At 35.5% G+C, this 18,526-nt stretch overlaps 1 protein-coding gene across 1 annotated transcript; it reads left to right on the forward strand.

The window, feature by feature from the left end:
• Positions 1–6,830: 6,830 nt before the first annotated feature.
• Positions 6,831–7,208, forward strand: KCNE1 (potassium voltage-gated channel subfamily E regulatory subunit 1). Its single transcript, XM_070943771.1, has one exon. The coding sequence runs from the start codon at positions 6,831–6,833 to the stop codon at positions 7,206–7,208; it is 378 nt and encodes a 125-aa protein (XP_070799872.1).
• Positions 7,209–18,526: the final 11,318 nt, after the last annotated feature.

Raw genomic sequence — 18,526 nt, forward strand, 5'->3', positions numbered from 1 at the left:
TTTTTTCAAATAAACTATATTTACAATACACAAAAATAAGGATCCCCTAGACATAACACTCTCACCTTGGCTTTCCTTCTTTCTGCAATGCTTCATAAATTCTTTCTCTGCTCTCTATTTTTAACTTAAGTTGTGCCATGATTTCTTTGTGAACCCTTTCAGAAATAACTATATAATATAAATGTAAGTATCTAGAAAGTATCACTGAGTACCAGCAAAGCATTTTTGCCCTTGCCACATACAGTACTGGATACAGCTGCCTTTTCTTCCTTACCCACAAATATCAATCACTAATACCCGCAATTTGTTTTGATGATAAAATCAAAGGGATACAAAAGAACATACAAAATTTAGTATGCAAAATTAGACGCAAACTGCTGCCAGCTGGACATATAGAATGGGGTGAGCAAACCAATTGCACACAATGCTTTCAGCTGAAGATTTACTTAAAAATTATAGAAGATAGTGTGTCTCGTGGGATGCTGGTACTTTTTTTTTCCTTTTAAACTTTTAAAAAAGTTCCTGTTTTTAAAAATGTAAAAATTTTCTAAAAAAGTTCTGAGAGTCATTGCTTTCTGAAGGCCCAATTCTGAAGCATTCTGGAAGAAGCAAGACCCATTGTGTTGCTAAAATGATTTTATGGCGCTTCTGTAGAAGAAACATTGCAGTTAAAGAGAGTAAATTCAGATGCCATGCAAAATATCATTATTTCATGTGACTCTCTTTGCCCCATGATAAACAACATTTTGCTCTACATAAAAATACATCTGGAGAAGGACTCACTGGAGAAGAGCCTAATGCTGGGAAAGATTGAGGGGAAAAGAAGAAGGGAATGACAGAGAATGAAGTGGCTGGATGGAGTCACTGAAGCAGTAGGTGTGAGTTTAAATAGACTCCAGAGGATGGTAGAGGACAGGAAGGCCTGGACGAACGTTGTCCATGGGGTTGCGATGGGTCGGACACAACTTCACAACTAACAACAACAAATATACAGTACATCTCTATCCATTCCTTTCAATATATAACTTCATGATAAAATTTCTTTCTCTCAAGGAATACTAGGGAAGAACTAGTAATTCAGTCAACACAGATTAGCTGATCATTTTCCAGACTGGGAGGGTTCACATGAAATATTTATCCGAGGCAAGTTAGGTTCAATTCATTTAATAAATTCAATGTTCAGAATTTGCACAGCACCCTGAACCACAAGCTAATTATTGGATTGGATAGATACTCAGAATATTCTAGGGTAAAATGTGGTAGGCCTGTGTGCTTTAATATGGTGTTATCTAGTTTCCTGCCATTAGCAGCAAGAATCCAATGATCCAAGCTGATCAGGATAACTGTAGATGGGGTAGTTGTTTTATATTTTTCACAAGACAGAAAATTAAATGAGAGACAAATAAGATGGGAGAGTTGTTTTATAAAGTCATAAGGAAAAAATTCATCCCAGCTCAGAACTGATATGTGAATGCTAGGTGGGAATTCTGGGAACTAAACTCTAATAGATCAGGAGCATATCAAATGACGTAAAACTGCAAACTCTTTGCCAAATTTGTCTCTTCTCCTGAAAAAGAACTTTAATGCTACTTTTGTGCAAGTTTACAACTGCAGGCAGAGTGATGAGGCTTTGCCTAAACTTTCTAATACAAAGTGCTTGGTCTATCTTGGATCTCATCACTACAACGTGATGGTTAAAGCACCAGGCTAAAACTGGGAGACCTAAGTTTTAGTCCTGCCTTAAACATGAAAGATGGCTGGGTGATTTGGAGCCAGTCATTCTCTCTTTTTTAAAAAAAGTAGCTCCACAGAACTAAACCAGTGGCTTTTCAAATTGCCTCTGCCTATTTGTTCGGTAATACAAGTCAGAATTATTTTGACCCTTGTGTTAACAGATGATTGACTGATAGATTTATATAGTGATTGAAGTGATTTATATAGTCCCTCCAAATTGCAATTCTGGAGATCTATTTTTTAATGATTTTTTAATGAAATTTTTACAAAGAACATAAAAAGTAACACAAACTAATAAAGAGTAAAAGCATTAAAGGAAAAAAGAAGGGAGTCGGAAGAAAAAAAGTAAAAGCGCAGAAAGAAAGAATAAAAGGAAATGCAGTACAAAGAGGAAACTTCCAATTTCCTTTGCAGCACATATCAATACAACTACAAAATTATCTCGTAATTTATGAGTATGAGCAAATCTCAACAACCATTGTAGGATTAAAGCTAAAGTAAAATTAAACAATCAAAAGCATGAAGAAAACCAGCCCAAGGAACTGACTGATGATGCCACATGAACAGCAGGCTCTTCTCTGCACATGGCCCATTTCCTTACTTGTTTGTGTTCCTGAGCATTCCTTTTCTGCCTGGAAGTCTGTGTCACCTTCCTCTACCTCGTGTTGCTGTTCTGCCAGCTGGTTATAGGCTGCCTTCTCCTCCTGTGCCTCAGAGCATGAGGCTGTGTGCTCAGTCACTAGGTCCCTCCCAGGAGGCACAGCCGTCCAAGCTGGGTGGATTCCCAACAGCCAAACTTCAAGCTTCTTTCTAGCCATTCTCAGAGTGTGAGCCTGACTCACAGTATCCAGGTTGCAGGCTCCCTCCTTCGCACAACTTGGTGAGTTTGCATGTTTTCCCAGTTTGCTTCTGCCCTCGCTTCTTGCTAATCAGAAATGTAAATCTTGTTTTCTGTTGGGGCACCTGAGGCAGTGTCTGGCATCTCCTGTGCTTCTTTTCATTTGCTTGATTATTTTTATTCCTTGATTGATTTTGTCCTGAAGTCATTTTATACTGTAAAATATATTTTCTGCTGAAGAGAGAAGCACGGGAAGAATTTTTGCTTTGAAACATCACAACACTTGAAATTATAGGTGAACTATAGGATTTAACTTTTACATCCATTGTTATATTGGTTAATATGCAATGTTGACATCATGCCTGAAACTTCACAATTCAGATATGTTCATGTGTAGAATCACTATGAAGAATTTTGTAAATACACATTATACATGCAAATCAGAATGTGGCAAACAATTCTAACTGTTCACACCAGTAGAGTAATTCTTTACAATATTAAATCCACTTGTTTGGAATTAAATAATATTTTTAAAAAGAGAGGATTACATTATATGTAGACATTGAAGCCTTATATTAGAAAGACTATACAGCATTCATTTTTCTGTTTTCTTTTCTTAATCCTCGTAGGTAGATAGCCTATCCTTTTAAATACCATTTGATGTAAAGATCCGCAGCTGCTCTTAATGAGCATGCTGCATATTATTTGGGGAAAGGGGGGCAGAAATAAGGTTTTGTGACATGCCTCCTGCTCAGTGGAAAGCTGATCACTTTTTCCAAAAAGTTAATATGTCCAATAAGTCAATATCCAAGGAGGATGGAGTAATTTGACACTAATCAGTTGTAATTATATACAGCCAAGAATGATTGTATGGGCAATCTGCAATGGATACAGTTACATGTGATCAGTGCATAGATATTAGGTGCTTCTAACTTCCTCAAGGTCTTGTTCTCCAGTTGTGTTTACCATTCTCCCCATCCATCCCCCAAGTTTTCGCAGGCAAAGACCATACTAAATCAAACATTCAAGGAACTATAATCCCAATACATTTGGAACATGCTAAATTGAGGAAGGCTATTCTAAGCTGAGATATCTTGTTATTCTCCTGCAACTTCACACAAAAAGCTTCCTCAGAAAAATACCCCCAACCTAATCAATTTAACACATATTAAATGCACATATTTGTGCATATAAGCCTACACACACACACACACACGGAGAAAGAGAGAGAGAGAGAGAGAGAGAGAGAGAGAGAGAGAGAGGGAGAGAGAGAGGGGGGGGGGGAGAGAGTACAAAAAATAATCAAGAACTACAAAAGCAGTCCGGTGTACATATGGCAAGCATATTGCAGACCTGATCAATTTTTTTTTAGAAACTGAAACCAATGACAGAATTAGTTACAGAATTGAATCCAACCCAATTATTTACACTAACAAAAGCACATTTTTCAACAAACAAATATCATCCAGCATATAAATGAGCTACTGTGGCCTTCCAGATTTCACTTTATAGCTCCCAGCATGTTATGGTAATTTTGGCTAGGTCTGCTCTATTACATACAGTCTCTTCAGGCTGCCTTTGGATGGACTGAATAAGAGGAAAATATTTTTTTTTAATATTGGGATAGTTTAGGGTATCTTAAAGCTATGTCAGTCATGGGCTAGGGATGTAATATAGGTAATATCACAAGGTCAATGGCATAAAAAAGATATTGCCCATGCATGTTGGAATAGAATAGAATAGAATAGAATAGAATAGAATAGAATAGAATAGAATAGAATAGAATAGAATAGAATAGAATTTTTTATTGGCCAAGTGTGATTGGACAAACAAGGAATTTGTCTTGGTGCATACGCTCTCAGTGTACATAAAAGAAAAGATACGTTCATCAAGAATCATAAGGTACAACACTTAATGATAATCATAGGGTACAAGTAAGCAATCAGGAAACAATATCAATATAAATCGTAAAGATACAAGCAACAAAGTTACAGTCATACAGTTGTAAGTGGAAGGAGGTGGGTGGTGGGAACGATGTGAAGATTAATAGTAATGCAGACTTAGTAAATAGTTTGACAGTGTTGAGGGAATTATTTGTTTAGCAGAGTGATGGCATTCAGGAAAAAACTGTTCTTGTGTCTAGTTGTTCTGGTGTGCAGTGCTCTATAGTGTCATTTTTAGGGTAGAAGTTGGAACAGTTTATGTCCAGGATGTGAGGGGGTCTGTAAATATTTTCACAGCTCTCTTTTTGATTCGTGCAGTACACAGGTCCTCAATGGAAGGCAGGTTGGTAGCAATTGTGCCATGATTATGTGAGTTAGGGGCATGGCCAAATAGTTGAAAACCTGATATAGAAGTAGGATATATATTCATTTTGTATTAGCACTATAATTTTATAAAAAAGATAGGGCAGGGTGCAGGGGAAATTTCCAATAAATACATCCTGAAGAATTAAACAATAATAGCAGTGGTAAAATCCTCCACGGATTGTCACCAGTTCGCTGCCCGCACATATGCGGTGCGCACCAAATGCACACTTTGCACAGAAAAAGGAGGCTTGGGAAGGTAAGTAGAACAGCGAGGGGGGGGAACAGCTGTGCCGTGCGATTTAGCTTCACTAGAAAGCAGGATTTCCTGCTTTCTAGTGAATATTAACCACACGGCACACCTGATCGTCAGAAATACCGGTTCGGACAAACCGGTAGCTTTTTTTAACTACTGATTCTCCCAAACTGGTAGTTTTATCTTTTCACCCAAACCGGTGCAAACCGGTAGCATTTTACCCCTGAATAATAGTCACACGAAAATAAAAAAACAAAAAATTCTGAAATGTATTTTTCCAGTAAAGAATAATTCTTAATAACTATCTCATCTTATGATTCCAGGGTATCATAAACAAAAACAAAGAAAACCCAAAATGTGCCACAAATATAATATAAAACAATGATCATTTCATAGACCAATGGCAGTGTACCCTAAGAATGTACTAAGCATGCGAAAAAGACACAAAACTATGCAGCACCCATGTGCTTCATACTAGGTAACTTTGTATTCATAAAAGGAGCTTCTCCTACAGCTGAGCCAACTGCAATATTCCACCTGTGCCCTCAAACATAACTACCATCTTCATTTTTTAAAAAAAGGAAAGTCCCCAAACTTTCATGTTTCTGAAACACGGTGGATCAATTTTTGTGGTTCTTATTGGTTGTTAGTATGTTAATTCAATAATCATCAGATTTCTGAATATTCTAGACAAGCTGCATTTTGGGGAAATTAAACACACTTGGAAGTCTGGATTATTAGCAGAGGGTCTGGAAATAGATGCACAATCATATCAGACCTGATCAGATATCCTGCATGACTTGGGTTCCCAACTGCATGAAGAATCATCCCTACAACTCTTTTCAGAAATTAATTACATTGATGGGAATAAAGGGTGGAACCAGCAGAGCAATCCATTGTCCATTTTCCCTAGAACTCCTAGTCTGCATTAAAATTATCTGCCTATAGCACAAATTATCAGCCTAATGAATGAAGCAATTTCATTCTCCTGCTTCTAATTTTCATACTTGTGAAGTTAATTCATAAAAAGGAAATGGTGTTAATCTTTCATATCTCTTCCTACAAGGGTCTTGTTTTGAATTTAAAACCAAATCCAACCATCAATTATACATTGATACAAAATGGGTATCGTGTAGCTTAACTAAAATTTAGAAAATGCCTAACCATCCAGGGAATATAGCAATCCCTCTATTGTTTCTTCCCTTTTTCCTTTTACTAATTTCTATCCAATACATAATGGATAGAATAACGTAGTCTTCTAGCCATTTTGGTTACAAATATTGATGAGGGAAATGTTTATCGCATTCTTATGAAAAGTATGAGTAGATGATAAAATTATAATAACCAACAGACTACAGTAGATACAGAGGAATAAAGCAATATATGTTGTCAGATCTATTTCATCTCCACTACTAAGCATATTATCAATTGCTTCATTATTGTTTCACATGGAATATCTTTTGGTTACGAATAATGGCAATATTTAGGGGGACGGTGGGCACATTCATTCAGATGAAATAAAGATCTGAAGCATACACAGTTCAAGAACCAATCCCATTTTTTAAAAAGTGTATTATATTTCTATCATTTTTATAAAAGAAAGTTGGTTTGAAGACAATATTAAAGCATTCTTTTTAACTATCTTTTTTCAAACTTCTCTAGATCTTGTAGAAACAGCTGCATCCCTCATGACACAATGGCACTGCCGTCCAACAACACAGCCTTATCCTTAATCCTCTCAAAATTGCTAGAAGACTACGTAGAGAAGAAAAACCACCCCACGCCTGTACCCTTCATTGATTCTAGTGACCATCTGGAGGTAGTGTTTATACTTCTGCTGCTTGGACTTTTTGGATTCATCACCTTTGGGGTCATGATCAGCTATATCCGCTCCAAAAAACTGGAACATTCCAATGATCCCTACAATATCTACATTGCCACTGATCTCTGGCAGATGAGAGATAAAGCCAACTTGAAGGCCAAAGTAGCAGAAAATTATAAATCATGTTGTATATGGAAAAATGAGCATGCTGTCGAACAACCTACTAATCATATCCCTGAAGTGAAATCTTAATAACAAGATGGTCAGCCTGTTGAAGAGACATTGTGCTATCCCTTCAAAAGTACCAAAGAGACAGTTGGACAATACATTTCAAAAGCAAAGGGATATAACCTATAACCTCTACAATTGCCTCCCTTAAATTGCTGCCACACTAATGTGTTGGATGACACCTTCCAGCAATTCCTGAGCAATATGTGTTTATTGTGTAGTAGAAAGAGTTGTTATTTGAAAAGCTCATTATGAGGCACCATGTTGGGAAAGACAGCTGTTCTAACCTAAACAGTAAAATATAGGAGGTATTTGTAAATTATGATTTATCCCAGCATAGTTTTTCCACTTTAAAAATCTGGATGTACTATGAATAGATCCTTGTTCTAGACTTGATTCTTATTAACAAAACAACAAGCATGAAAATGTTGCCTCAGTTTGACATTTTGCAGGTATCTCCATCTCACTAACAGAAAACATGAAACTGATTCATAAGAGATGGAGCAAGACCAATACAGTTTAATATAAATCACATAATTTCTTTGTGTATAATATAATATAGGCCATCCAAATGGATGGGCTTTTAACCAGTTAAAATTTATGCCTGGGGACAGATTTGTTTAAATTTAGGATTTTTTAAAAAAAGGATTTTAAAAAAACTTCTAAATTTAGGAAATACAAAAACAGCCATTAGCAATTGCTCAGTTTCACAAAATATGAATTTACAAGGAAAAATGTAGAGGAGAAGCAGCTATAATTAAACTTAGCTCAGAGCTAAGTGCTCAGAGCTCATAATATAGCTCAGAGCACTTCAATACCAACATTGGACACCATTTGGGGATCAATTCTGGCTCTTATTGATCTCATTATATTTGTTTTGGAGAGCTCAGTGGATTAATGCTGACTTTTGGCCTATAAATCTCAGTGGTTCACAAACCTTGTGGATAATTTGCTTTGCCACTGGCAGGACCTCTTGCTTCAATCTGGTCCATGGGCTCCATTTAAGCCAGTCCTTGCTCTCCCTTGCCCCAAGGTTCACATACAATTCCTGGAGTTTCTCTTTCTCTCTACGCATTGCTTGGAACCTATTCCTTTTCTTACAGTCCATAAGAAAGCAACATAGCTGCTTAGAGTCACACACTAGGTGAATTTAATAAATAAATATGATTCTATATATGATAAACATTTCACTGATAGATTTCTTATGAAATCAGTAGAGTGCAATTCTCCAAACCTTTCAGTTACTGATCAATCTTTTTTATGATAATTCACTGATTCTTGTTTTAATTTGTATGATATTTCTCATTTTCCTTTAATAAGTGATTTCTATTGAAGGAATTTGTGATTTCTAGTTATTATATAACTTCAGTTGTATTTCAAACAAATGGTTTATTTTACTGTATTTTTATACAATATCCTCTATTGAGGAACAATTGATTGGGAATTGGTAAGTAAAGGTATACTGTAGGAATATATCATTAAGGCTGCCAAATGACCAGAAAAATGGGTTAGTTTGTTCTTAAGTCTTGATTTTAGAAATCAGCAAGTAATTAGTATACCATATAAATGCTTTCAAATAATTTCAACTTCAATCATTTTATGTACATTAAAACTTAAGTGATTGTAAGTAGTCTTTATACATTTGTACTTTTTCATCACAAAATGTAATAAAATGCTAATCTCAGATATGTTGCATATTGCATATTGTATATATAGCCAATTCATGACAAACTTTCCTTGGTTGTATCATCTCCCCAGAAATAATATTTCCCTTGCTAACTCTTTGAATTTCACCAGGTTTCTCTTGGTATAGCAGCCTATCATCATCAAAATAAAGTTTCAGAAAAATCTATTTTGTGTCCTCCCTTTTCTAACTGCTAGAATAAATGAGTGTTCAATATTTCATCCACTTAAAATAGTTCTCCTCCAAATTTTAGCCACCTATTGGTCCGTTTTGCTATGAGGAGGGGAAAAAAAGCTAGCTAATCATCACCCAGAGAATTTCAGGGCTGAATCTAGATCTTGTCTCATCTCCAACTCTGGATCCCCAATTTAATGCCCCTCAGTTGTGTTGCCTATAGCTCCCATTGCTATTTCAGCTGGGGAAAATGACATTTGTAGTCCAATACAAATAGGAATATTCTAGGATCATGCATCATATGATAAGGAAGTGTTTATAAGAAAATGGCAACTAATACAAAAAATTAATGTAATTTGTATAACAAATTGTCTATGGAACCTGACTTTTGATACACCCTGTATTATATAGAGTATTGTTTTCATCACCCATTCAAAACAATTATATTTGTAGAACTGTAGTTGTCAAATGAATGGAGTAATGCATTTGTGTGCTTGCTTCTTTATCAGTTCATATAACTAGCTTGGTAAAATACAGGATAACAAGTATTTTGTTTTAGAGAATTATAACACAACTTTATTAATATTAATCATATTTTGTGTTCACTAAAGTCCCTCAAAACCTGGGTATGCTACTAGGCCTGTGGGTCCAAAGACTGGGGAGATTTTGCAATGGCTCCCTGACTATAGTTATTATCATTTCTTGTTTTGTGTGCCTTTTAAGTGTGATTTTTAAAATATATTTATTTACTTTTTTAGTTAAGTGTTGTACACCACCCAGAATCACATTCTTTTGATATAGGCAGCTACATAAATATGATAGATAGATAGATAGATAGATAGATAGATAGATAGATAGATAGATGATAGATAGATAATAAAACAAACAAATAATATATAATCTGAAAAAATGAGATAGATATTTTCGAAAGTAAGCATCATGTTTAAGCATGACTCAAAATATATATTAGAAACAATTTAATTTCTCATATTATATTTCCTAATGAAATTACTTGCTGTTTTTTTTTTTTTTTTCATGCCGCAAAAGCCATCCATCCTGTTTGTAAAAATTGTAAAATTGCTACCTGGGATGGATTACAACATTTACCACATTTAAACTTCTTGCTTAAACCTGCACTAGGGATCACCACTAAAGGATTTAGTCTAATATGGGAACCTGGACACTGAGTCATTGATGTGAGGTTCCATTCACATTTCTTTCATGTTTTACGAACCAGGGGAAAGACTAGAGTCCTAAATGATCCTGATCCGCCAGTTGCTTCCCTTTCTGGATCGGGACGCCTTGTGCACGGTCACTCATGCCCTAGTTACCTCCCATATGGACTACTGTAATGCTCTCTACATGGAGCTCCCCTTGAAAAGCACGCGGAGGCTCCAACTGGTCCAGAATGTAGCCACAAGGGTGATTATGGGTGCAGCTCGTTGCGCCCATGTAACACCTCTCCTACGCAAACTGCACTGGCTCCCGGTGGTCTTCCGGGTGCGATTCAAGGTCTTAGTTATCACCTTTAAAGCACTCCATGGCTTAGGACCTGGGTACCTACGAGACCGTCTTTTGCCACCAATAGCCTCCCACTGACCAGTTCGTTCTCACAGGGAGGGACTACTCAGGGTACCGTCAGTTAAATTATGCCGACTGGAGACTCCCAGGGGGAGGGCCTTCTCTGTGAGGGCTCCAACACTTTGGAATGAACTGCCCCCTGAGATACGAAATATCCCTGAACTCCGTGTTTTCTGCTGTGCCCTCAAAACCCTGATGTTCCAAGAAGCGGGGCTAAACATATGAACATGTGAATGTTTTTAAAATGTTATCTACCGTATTTTCCGGCGTATAAGACGACTTTTTAACACATGAAAATCTTCTCAAAAGTCGGGGGTCGTCTTATACGCCGGGTGTCGTTCTCCTGTAACCAGGCTCCTGTAACCAAAAGACTCTGACGAGCCTTAAATGGCTCTGGCGATCGAAGCTCTGACGATCCCAGCTTTGCTTGCTAATCAGGCAACTCAGCTGGGATGCCAGAGCCATGTTAAAGGAAAAAACTTTTTTCTTTTTACGTGGCTCTGCAAGCTCTGACGATCCCAGCTGAGTTGCCTGCCGATCAGGCAACGCAGCTGGGATCGCCAGAGCCATCGATCCAAGCTCTGACGATCCCAGCTGCGTTGCCTGCTAATCAGGCAACTCAGCTGGGATCGCCAGAGCCCAGAGCCCTGTAAAAGGAAAAGTTTTCCCCCTCCAGCTTGCTTACCTTAGCTGCTAATCGCAATGCTTGCCTTGCTTCGCTTGCCTGAATCCATTCCATCAGCAAGCCACTCCCTGCCTGCAATCATGCAGGCAGGAGTTGTGGACTTCAACTCCCAGAATTCCTCAGCCAGCAAAACAAAGCTGGCTGAGGAATTCTGGGAGTTGAAGTCTACAAGTCTTAAAGTTGCCAAGATTGGAGAGCCCTGTTCTATTGGGTAAGTTTTTTCCCCTTTGGGAGCTTTAAAAAAAATAGTCAATTGGGGTTTTTTTAGTTCTTCTTTTTTAGACCTAGCCATTTAAAGTTTAGGAAGTTTTAAATTTAGCTTTCATATAAAAATAAAAATAAAATAAAATAAAGTAATATTTGTGCAGCTTTCTGAGATTTAGTGTGTTTCTGTAGTGTTTCACTCTAACTACACAAACACACAAAATCTCACAAAGCTGTATGTGGAATTTTGTGTGTGTAAAGTGTGAAAGTTGCTTTTTTGGGCTTTTTGTGGCTGTGTGAGGTTCCTGCTTGTTGCAGGGGCCATTTTGGGTCTAGCACAGCTGCTTTTACATTGTGGGTGAGCCAGTTGATGTTTTTTAATTTTTATTTGGTGTGCGTTGGAAGAGGGGCAGTCTTATACGGCGAGTATAGCCCAAACCTTATATTTTAACAGGAAAAGTCAGGGGTCGTCTTATACGCCCAGTCGTCTTATACGCCGGAAAATACGGTAATTTTAGGTTCTATTTAATTGGGCCAAACTATGTTATAATAATAATTTTAATTAGCAATTTTATGATGTTTGTGTATCTATATTTTTCTTGACTGTACACCGCCTTGAGTCCTACGGGAGAAAGGTGGTATAGAAATATAATAAATAAATAAATAAATAAATAAATAAATAAATAAATAAATAAATAAATAAATAAATAAATAAATAAATAAATATATATTATGTTTAACCATATTCTTGTTTGAAATAATACTAATTATAATGAAAATATCTTTTATTATCGGGTGCTTTCTGGTCAGCCAATTCATTCTGTCACTATGTGCATTTAAAAAAATAATATTCTCACCAACATTTTATTTTATTTTTAATTCCTAATGCAGATTTTAAGAAACCTAAGGTTTCAGTTTTGTACCATGATATTCAAGTACGCTTAGTTATAACAATATATGCTTTCAAGATATTTTTTTTAAAAAAAAATTATAGCAGTGTATGCCTAGAATGTAAGAAAAACATGAAACACATCAGGATTCATTTCTTCAGATTTGCAAAATAAAAAAATGGGTTTCATTTTGTGTGAGCACCACCTGCTGGTGGAATGATTGTGTATAAAGGCAAATGTAACATCATCATCCTCCAAACTGCTGGTAACAGATGTTTATTTCTTTGTTCCCTCATTTCAATGTATATGGCTCATTAACAGGGCAGTCAATTTAAAGCTAAATTTAAAAGCAACAACAACAATAAATGTATATATAGTAGCAATTGAGGTCAACAACAATCACTACAAATAACATCCATTTTATGGGTTACATTGACCTCCCAATCCCCACACCCAGGAAAATAGCCAAAGTCTTTCTCAAATGCTGGCAGAATCTTGGGGATTATGATGTTCTAGAATATAGGCATGGCAACAGAAAAGGCCTGTTTCCTAAATTGCACCAAGTGACATTCCTCGATAAACAATAATTGAATGGATACATTGGAGGGGAGCTGAATTTCTTTCTGATATAGGCCTAGATAAACCTTTTCCCCAGACATTGTTTGAGTAGTCATTATATGCCTGTTGACATTAGTAAAATGTATTTTAGTAATGCCGTGTCACTAAAAATATCACCTATGAAAAAGCAATGTGCAATGTACAGCTTGGAAAAAGTCATTTTTTTTTCCTTTAAGTTATTAATGTAACTGAAAAGGAATAACCAGAATTTTAATTCTTATCATAAAAAAATTAGGCTACATATCAGCCAGGAGTCTAAATTGCAACTTTCTTGTCAACAAGAACATAAGACCCAGAAAATTTCTGATTTGATCTAGTTATAATAAAAGTCTGCTACACAATTGATCACATGACATAATCACATTATCCATATTACAAAGTACGGTACATGCTAGGACCTTCTTTTGGGAGGAAGAGGAGATCTCAGCAGGCCTTCTTAAAATATCATGGCCAGGAGGTCTTTACCTCATGTGTGCTGGAACCACCCCACAGTGCTAGAATCAATGGTCTTGTGCTCATGATGGATTTCCCCCCACTGTCATCCCTTCATGAAGGAAAGAACAAACAAGCCACAGATGGCCGCAGTGAAGAGGCAGAAGCATTGAAAATTTACAGCATTTTAGATATTTGGTTTTTTTACAGGTATATGTTAAACATTTATGGAGGCAAACAATATATATTCAGCAGACTAATAGTTTTAGAAACGTGTCCCAAAGTGCTTTGTCTCTATACTTGCCAAAAACTCTAGATTTATCATGCAGCCACAGCCAAACATACATTACTATATTTGATGCTTCACAGAATATGTAAAGATGGAGTTTCCAATCTCAGAGCTAAAGATGATGGAATAGGAAGTGGAGATGAGGTTAATTGGATAGAGCAAAGTGGAGCTGTTTCAAGCAGCCATTTAGATCTAGTTCTTTTGTGAGTATACATCCACAACTAGATGGGCCTTCCCTGGTATCATGACTGAGTGGAGCCAGCATTTCTTCCTGTTGCATAAATGTATTGTAATACCACCCATGCTACTGCACCATTCTATAGGATAAGGCCATCGGTCCCTGCCCTTCCTCCCCTATTTTCATTGATCTTCCAGGCTCTCTGCATCCTCCCCATCCTAGTAAACAGGATGCAACTGAGCACACACATGTACAACCTTGTTTAAATCAATTCCTTCTCTTTACCTTGGTGGAAAGGGTGTTATCACTGAAGTTATTATGGCCTCTCCTATTGAAAACACTCCCCAGCTATTTTCTAACGATCTGCTCACATTGAGGAAGCATTTAGTAATTATTCTGAATTATTGAAATGTAATTTGCCTACCAAAAGAAATGACCAGCATGCCTGGTTAATCATCATCACACTATTATTCCAAACTAATCCAATAATCTGAAAAAGAAGTGCCTTCAGAGAAGGATATTATTTTGCTTCTTAAACTTAATTTCAGTGAACTATTAGGTTATCTGCTAATTCTTAGCCTCTCTCTCTGCAATTAGGATTTATCAGTTTTTGATAAGAGAAAATAATCTTGCTTTCCTCTAATATGAGACAGAAAGATTATGACTACATCACAGAATTACTAATATGTTCATAGAGGAGAATAAACTTAGGACAACTTTCCATCCTTTTAAAAAATAAAGAACAATTATTCTTAAGAGCAAGAATAATTGCCATTCTTAAGAATGACTGTTGTAACTTGGGGTTAGAAATGGACTTTTCTGGGATCTGATGGAGGATAACATTTTTAAGTTCCATTAAAACAGTTGCCATTATTGAGAAGAGAAATAGTGGACCTCATGTAAAAATAGTGCTTGGAACTTTCTGAATCTAGAATAGATTTTTTTAAAATTTCTTGAAAATATTTCTTATGGCTTCTTCTGGACGAAAGCTTTATATCTCAAAAAGGGAGCAAGGTAATCTGGAGTTTCTGAGAATTCAGCAGAGCCTTTTTGGGAGAATATATCACCAATGTAGAGCATTACAACTGAAAGACCATTCTCCCTATAAGATAGTATAAGGTATAAGTATGCAGTCTGGTTAAATCATATGTTAATCTTCCTTCAAAGTCAACAATTGCTTTTATTTGCATTTGCAGTTATGATCTAACTTGTAAGAAATCGAGTCAATAATTGAAAAAAGAAACTTAGTGAAGGTTTGTGTTATGGCAAAAGAGGCCAGGAAGTTATGCTAATAAATCCAGATTTTGCAACAAGTAGGATCAGTCTATAATCACCTATTTCCTTGTTTGGAAGTTTCACCTAGTGTTTTAATATTTAAAACAATAAATACTATTCTTTTGTTTCTTAACTTTTGCATTTTTTTCTGTACCCAGCTTCTCCTTGCAACATTGTGCAATACTTTATTTTCTTTATGCACTGTGTTTCTAGAGTTTCTCAAAAATTACTCCATTATAAAAACAAAATTGAAAGTCATTTCTTTATATTTCTTTTTGTAGTCTCTCTCTCGCTCTCTCTGTTTTGGCTTTGTTTTCTTTCTTTCCTTTTTTTCCCCTTATCTTAATTATTAACTTCTGTTAGTTTTTTGTATCTTTTTAGTGTAAAAAAAATAGTAAAGTTATCTTTTAAAAAAGTTATTCCATATGGATGCAAATGTAAATGCTGTTATTTCAGTATTTGAATATTCTTCAGTTAAAATAATTATTTGCACATGGTCTTGAGTTACAAATTGTAGTCAGCAATTTTAACATCGAATTTTTTTTAGTTTTTCTTCACTACTCCAACATTTGTGTACTGGATATTTTTGAATAATTTGAGTACATGTATCAATTGTCTGTAATCAAAATAGTCTGCTCTGAATTCCAAACTTGTTAAAAAGAAAATCAATATTAATTTTTCCGTTGTATTCCTTAGTACCATTGCATAACAATAGCCATTCATGTCTTTCTCCACCATAATGGTTTACTTCTAGCTCAAAGATTAATTTTTTCCTTATACCTTCATTTAATGTAATTCCTGCCATAAGTTTTGGCCACCAGTAATAGAAAAGAGTCTCACATACTTTGATCATGTGATGTGGGGAATTCGCTGGAGAAAGCAATTATGTTGGAAGAATTAGCCGTTAAAGGAAATCAGGCCGTCAAAGAACATGGTCGCTGGACACCATCAAAGCTGATACTAGTCAAAACACAGAAAAACTCAGAGAAACAGTGCAAGATTGGAAGATGTATAGAGAGACCTGGTTCACAAAATAGCCAAGAGTCAGATTCAACTGAATGGATAACATCATCATCATCATCAATAGAGAGGAATACTTATTACCCATCACAACAGAATATTCCCATTCCTTATCAAGTTCTTTCTTTTCTGAAAGTAAATAAAGAAGCTAATCTCTTCCCTTTGAACATTCCTGGCTCCATCCGAACACTTTTGGGCTAACAAATCTTCTGTTTCATTATCACATTTTGGTATATATAATTTTTAAACTTGGGAAGATACATTTGTTTTTCTTTTTAAAGAAATGATGAAAATGGGAAAATATTTAAATAAATAAATTTAATCGCTTCTTAAATTGTTCTTTTAAATTGTTCTTTTAAAAAAGTGCTAAGCTAAGTTGGAATGTATTAGGAGTTTTAACAATATTCTCGTGGATTAAAGCAATACAATATACTAAATATATTAATGCAAGAATATTTATATCACACACAACCACTTCTAGTGTTTCCATATAATGACAATTTTAATGCCTGCATTTTTAAATATTTTATTATCTTCTAACATCAATTTTTTCTAATGCTCCCTCCAAACATTGTGCTAGGTTTCCTTTTTTTAGGGCATCATGCCCTGCATCTGATGAAGTTAACTGTAGCTTATGACATAATAAGCATGTTAATCTTCCTGATGCCACAAAGCTTGCATTTTGCTATCTCTTAATACGTTTTCTTTATATTATCTTTGACATTTTTTCCTTCTGTCATATTTCTCCAATATCAAAAGATAAAATGGAACTGGTTTACTAAAGTTATCTCTTATTGGGCAACTGAAAGAAACCTTTCTCTTCACACAGGTAAAGTTCTTTATTTTTATTTTATTTTGGTTTTATTCTGTTTCTTATCTCTCTCAATATATTAAAACTTATTATACCTACTGTAAGTTAGAACCTGGGGTTGATCGAGTTATTGTGCAGAGCCTAAATTATCTTTCCAAATTCCACACCCAATTGTACATTCTTAATTTTGACTATACAAGTAGATAAGCATCACATCTGCTTCTGGTAATAAGACTACTCAGCGGAGTTAGCAAAGAAGTGCTTCCTTCAATTACCGGTAAGTAAGTAATGAAGAGTATAGGATTCTCACTCACCAAACCTAAGACAAGTGAAGTAAGTAGCTTTTGTTCCTTATTATTTGGGTTTTGGATTGATCGCAGAGTACAGGATGGGAAGGCAAACAAATACAATTATTATACATTTCAGAATTTCAGAAATCGTTTTCACCTTTGCCAGTTACTGTTTCTCTGCCTTGAATTCAAATATAACCTTTGTTGCTTTGAATAATTGTGAATAAAATACAAGAGATTTGTCTGAGCTGTTTTTATTCAGACTTTCAGACCAGGAATTTTTATCTCATAATCAATGATTTCAGAAATTTCTAGACTGAGAGCCTCTACTTCTACCAACAAAAGGCACTGTCCAATTATAGGTCTGTGACTTTTAAACTGATTTGAACATAGCTCAGCTCAGCTTTCCATATATTATCTCGTTTCCACAAGAGTAGTACTTTGAAAGTGTTTGTATTTTGAATGTGGATCAATATTACTTTTGTCATAAATAGATATGTGGCATTATCTAACTTCAGTGAAATAATAAATGAGTTTTGAAATAACATATCTAATAAGTGCAGATTCTGTATGATTAAGCAGAAAGACTGCAGAATTTGTTAACATTCTTTTAACCCAAAGGTTTTTTTAACAAAACCTTTTCTCTTTTAACAAAAGAGAAAAAATGGCAGAATTGTTCTTTTTGTGATTCACAAACCTTATGTCCCTGGATATATTGAACAGTATAGTGTAATTCAATGCCAAGGTCATAAGACATTAACAGGTTTTCAATCTTCGTCAGCAGAAAGTCTGTAAAGGATTGCCAAAATATCGTAAAAATATGGCTTATTCTAACCTTGATCAAATAAACCAACTTTACATTTTATTTCCTAAAATCTTAATCTTTAGTTTATTCAAATATTGTTGCACAATTTGACCTCTCTTCGATTTTTCTTTGTCCCACTGCATAGGGGTCTTCAAGGCTTTAACAAGTCTCTTTATAAATCCAATAATAAAGACACTGTCCAAACCATTCCCATGGTTTATCATTTGCATTTCCCTTTAATTTTTAAAATTTCAGGCAACTTTCTTTGTTTAACTAGCAAAGAGTCCTTATCTGGATCATTCTCTTGGCCTGCCACTTGTATTTCTACTTTACATACCTTCTCTATACTGAAATCCATTTTTTAAAAATCCGATATTTCTGATTCGCTATTTCATATCTGTCATGC

This window comes from Pituophis catenifer, unplaced genomic scaffold (assembly GCF_029215685.1).
Source record: "Pituophis catenifer annectens isolate HBS135680 unplaced genomic scaffold, rPitCat1.0.hap2 SCAF_4, whole genome shotgun sequence".
Taxonomy (NCBI): domain Eukaryota; kingdom Metazoa; phylum Chordata; class Lepidosauria; order Squamata; family Colubridae; genus Pituophis; species Pituophis catenifer.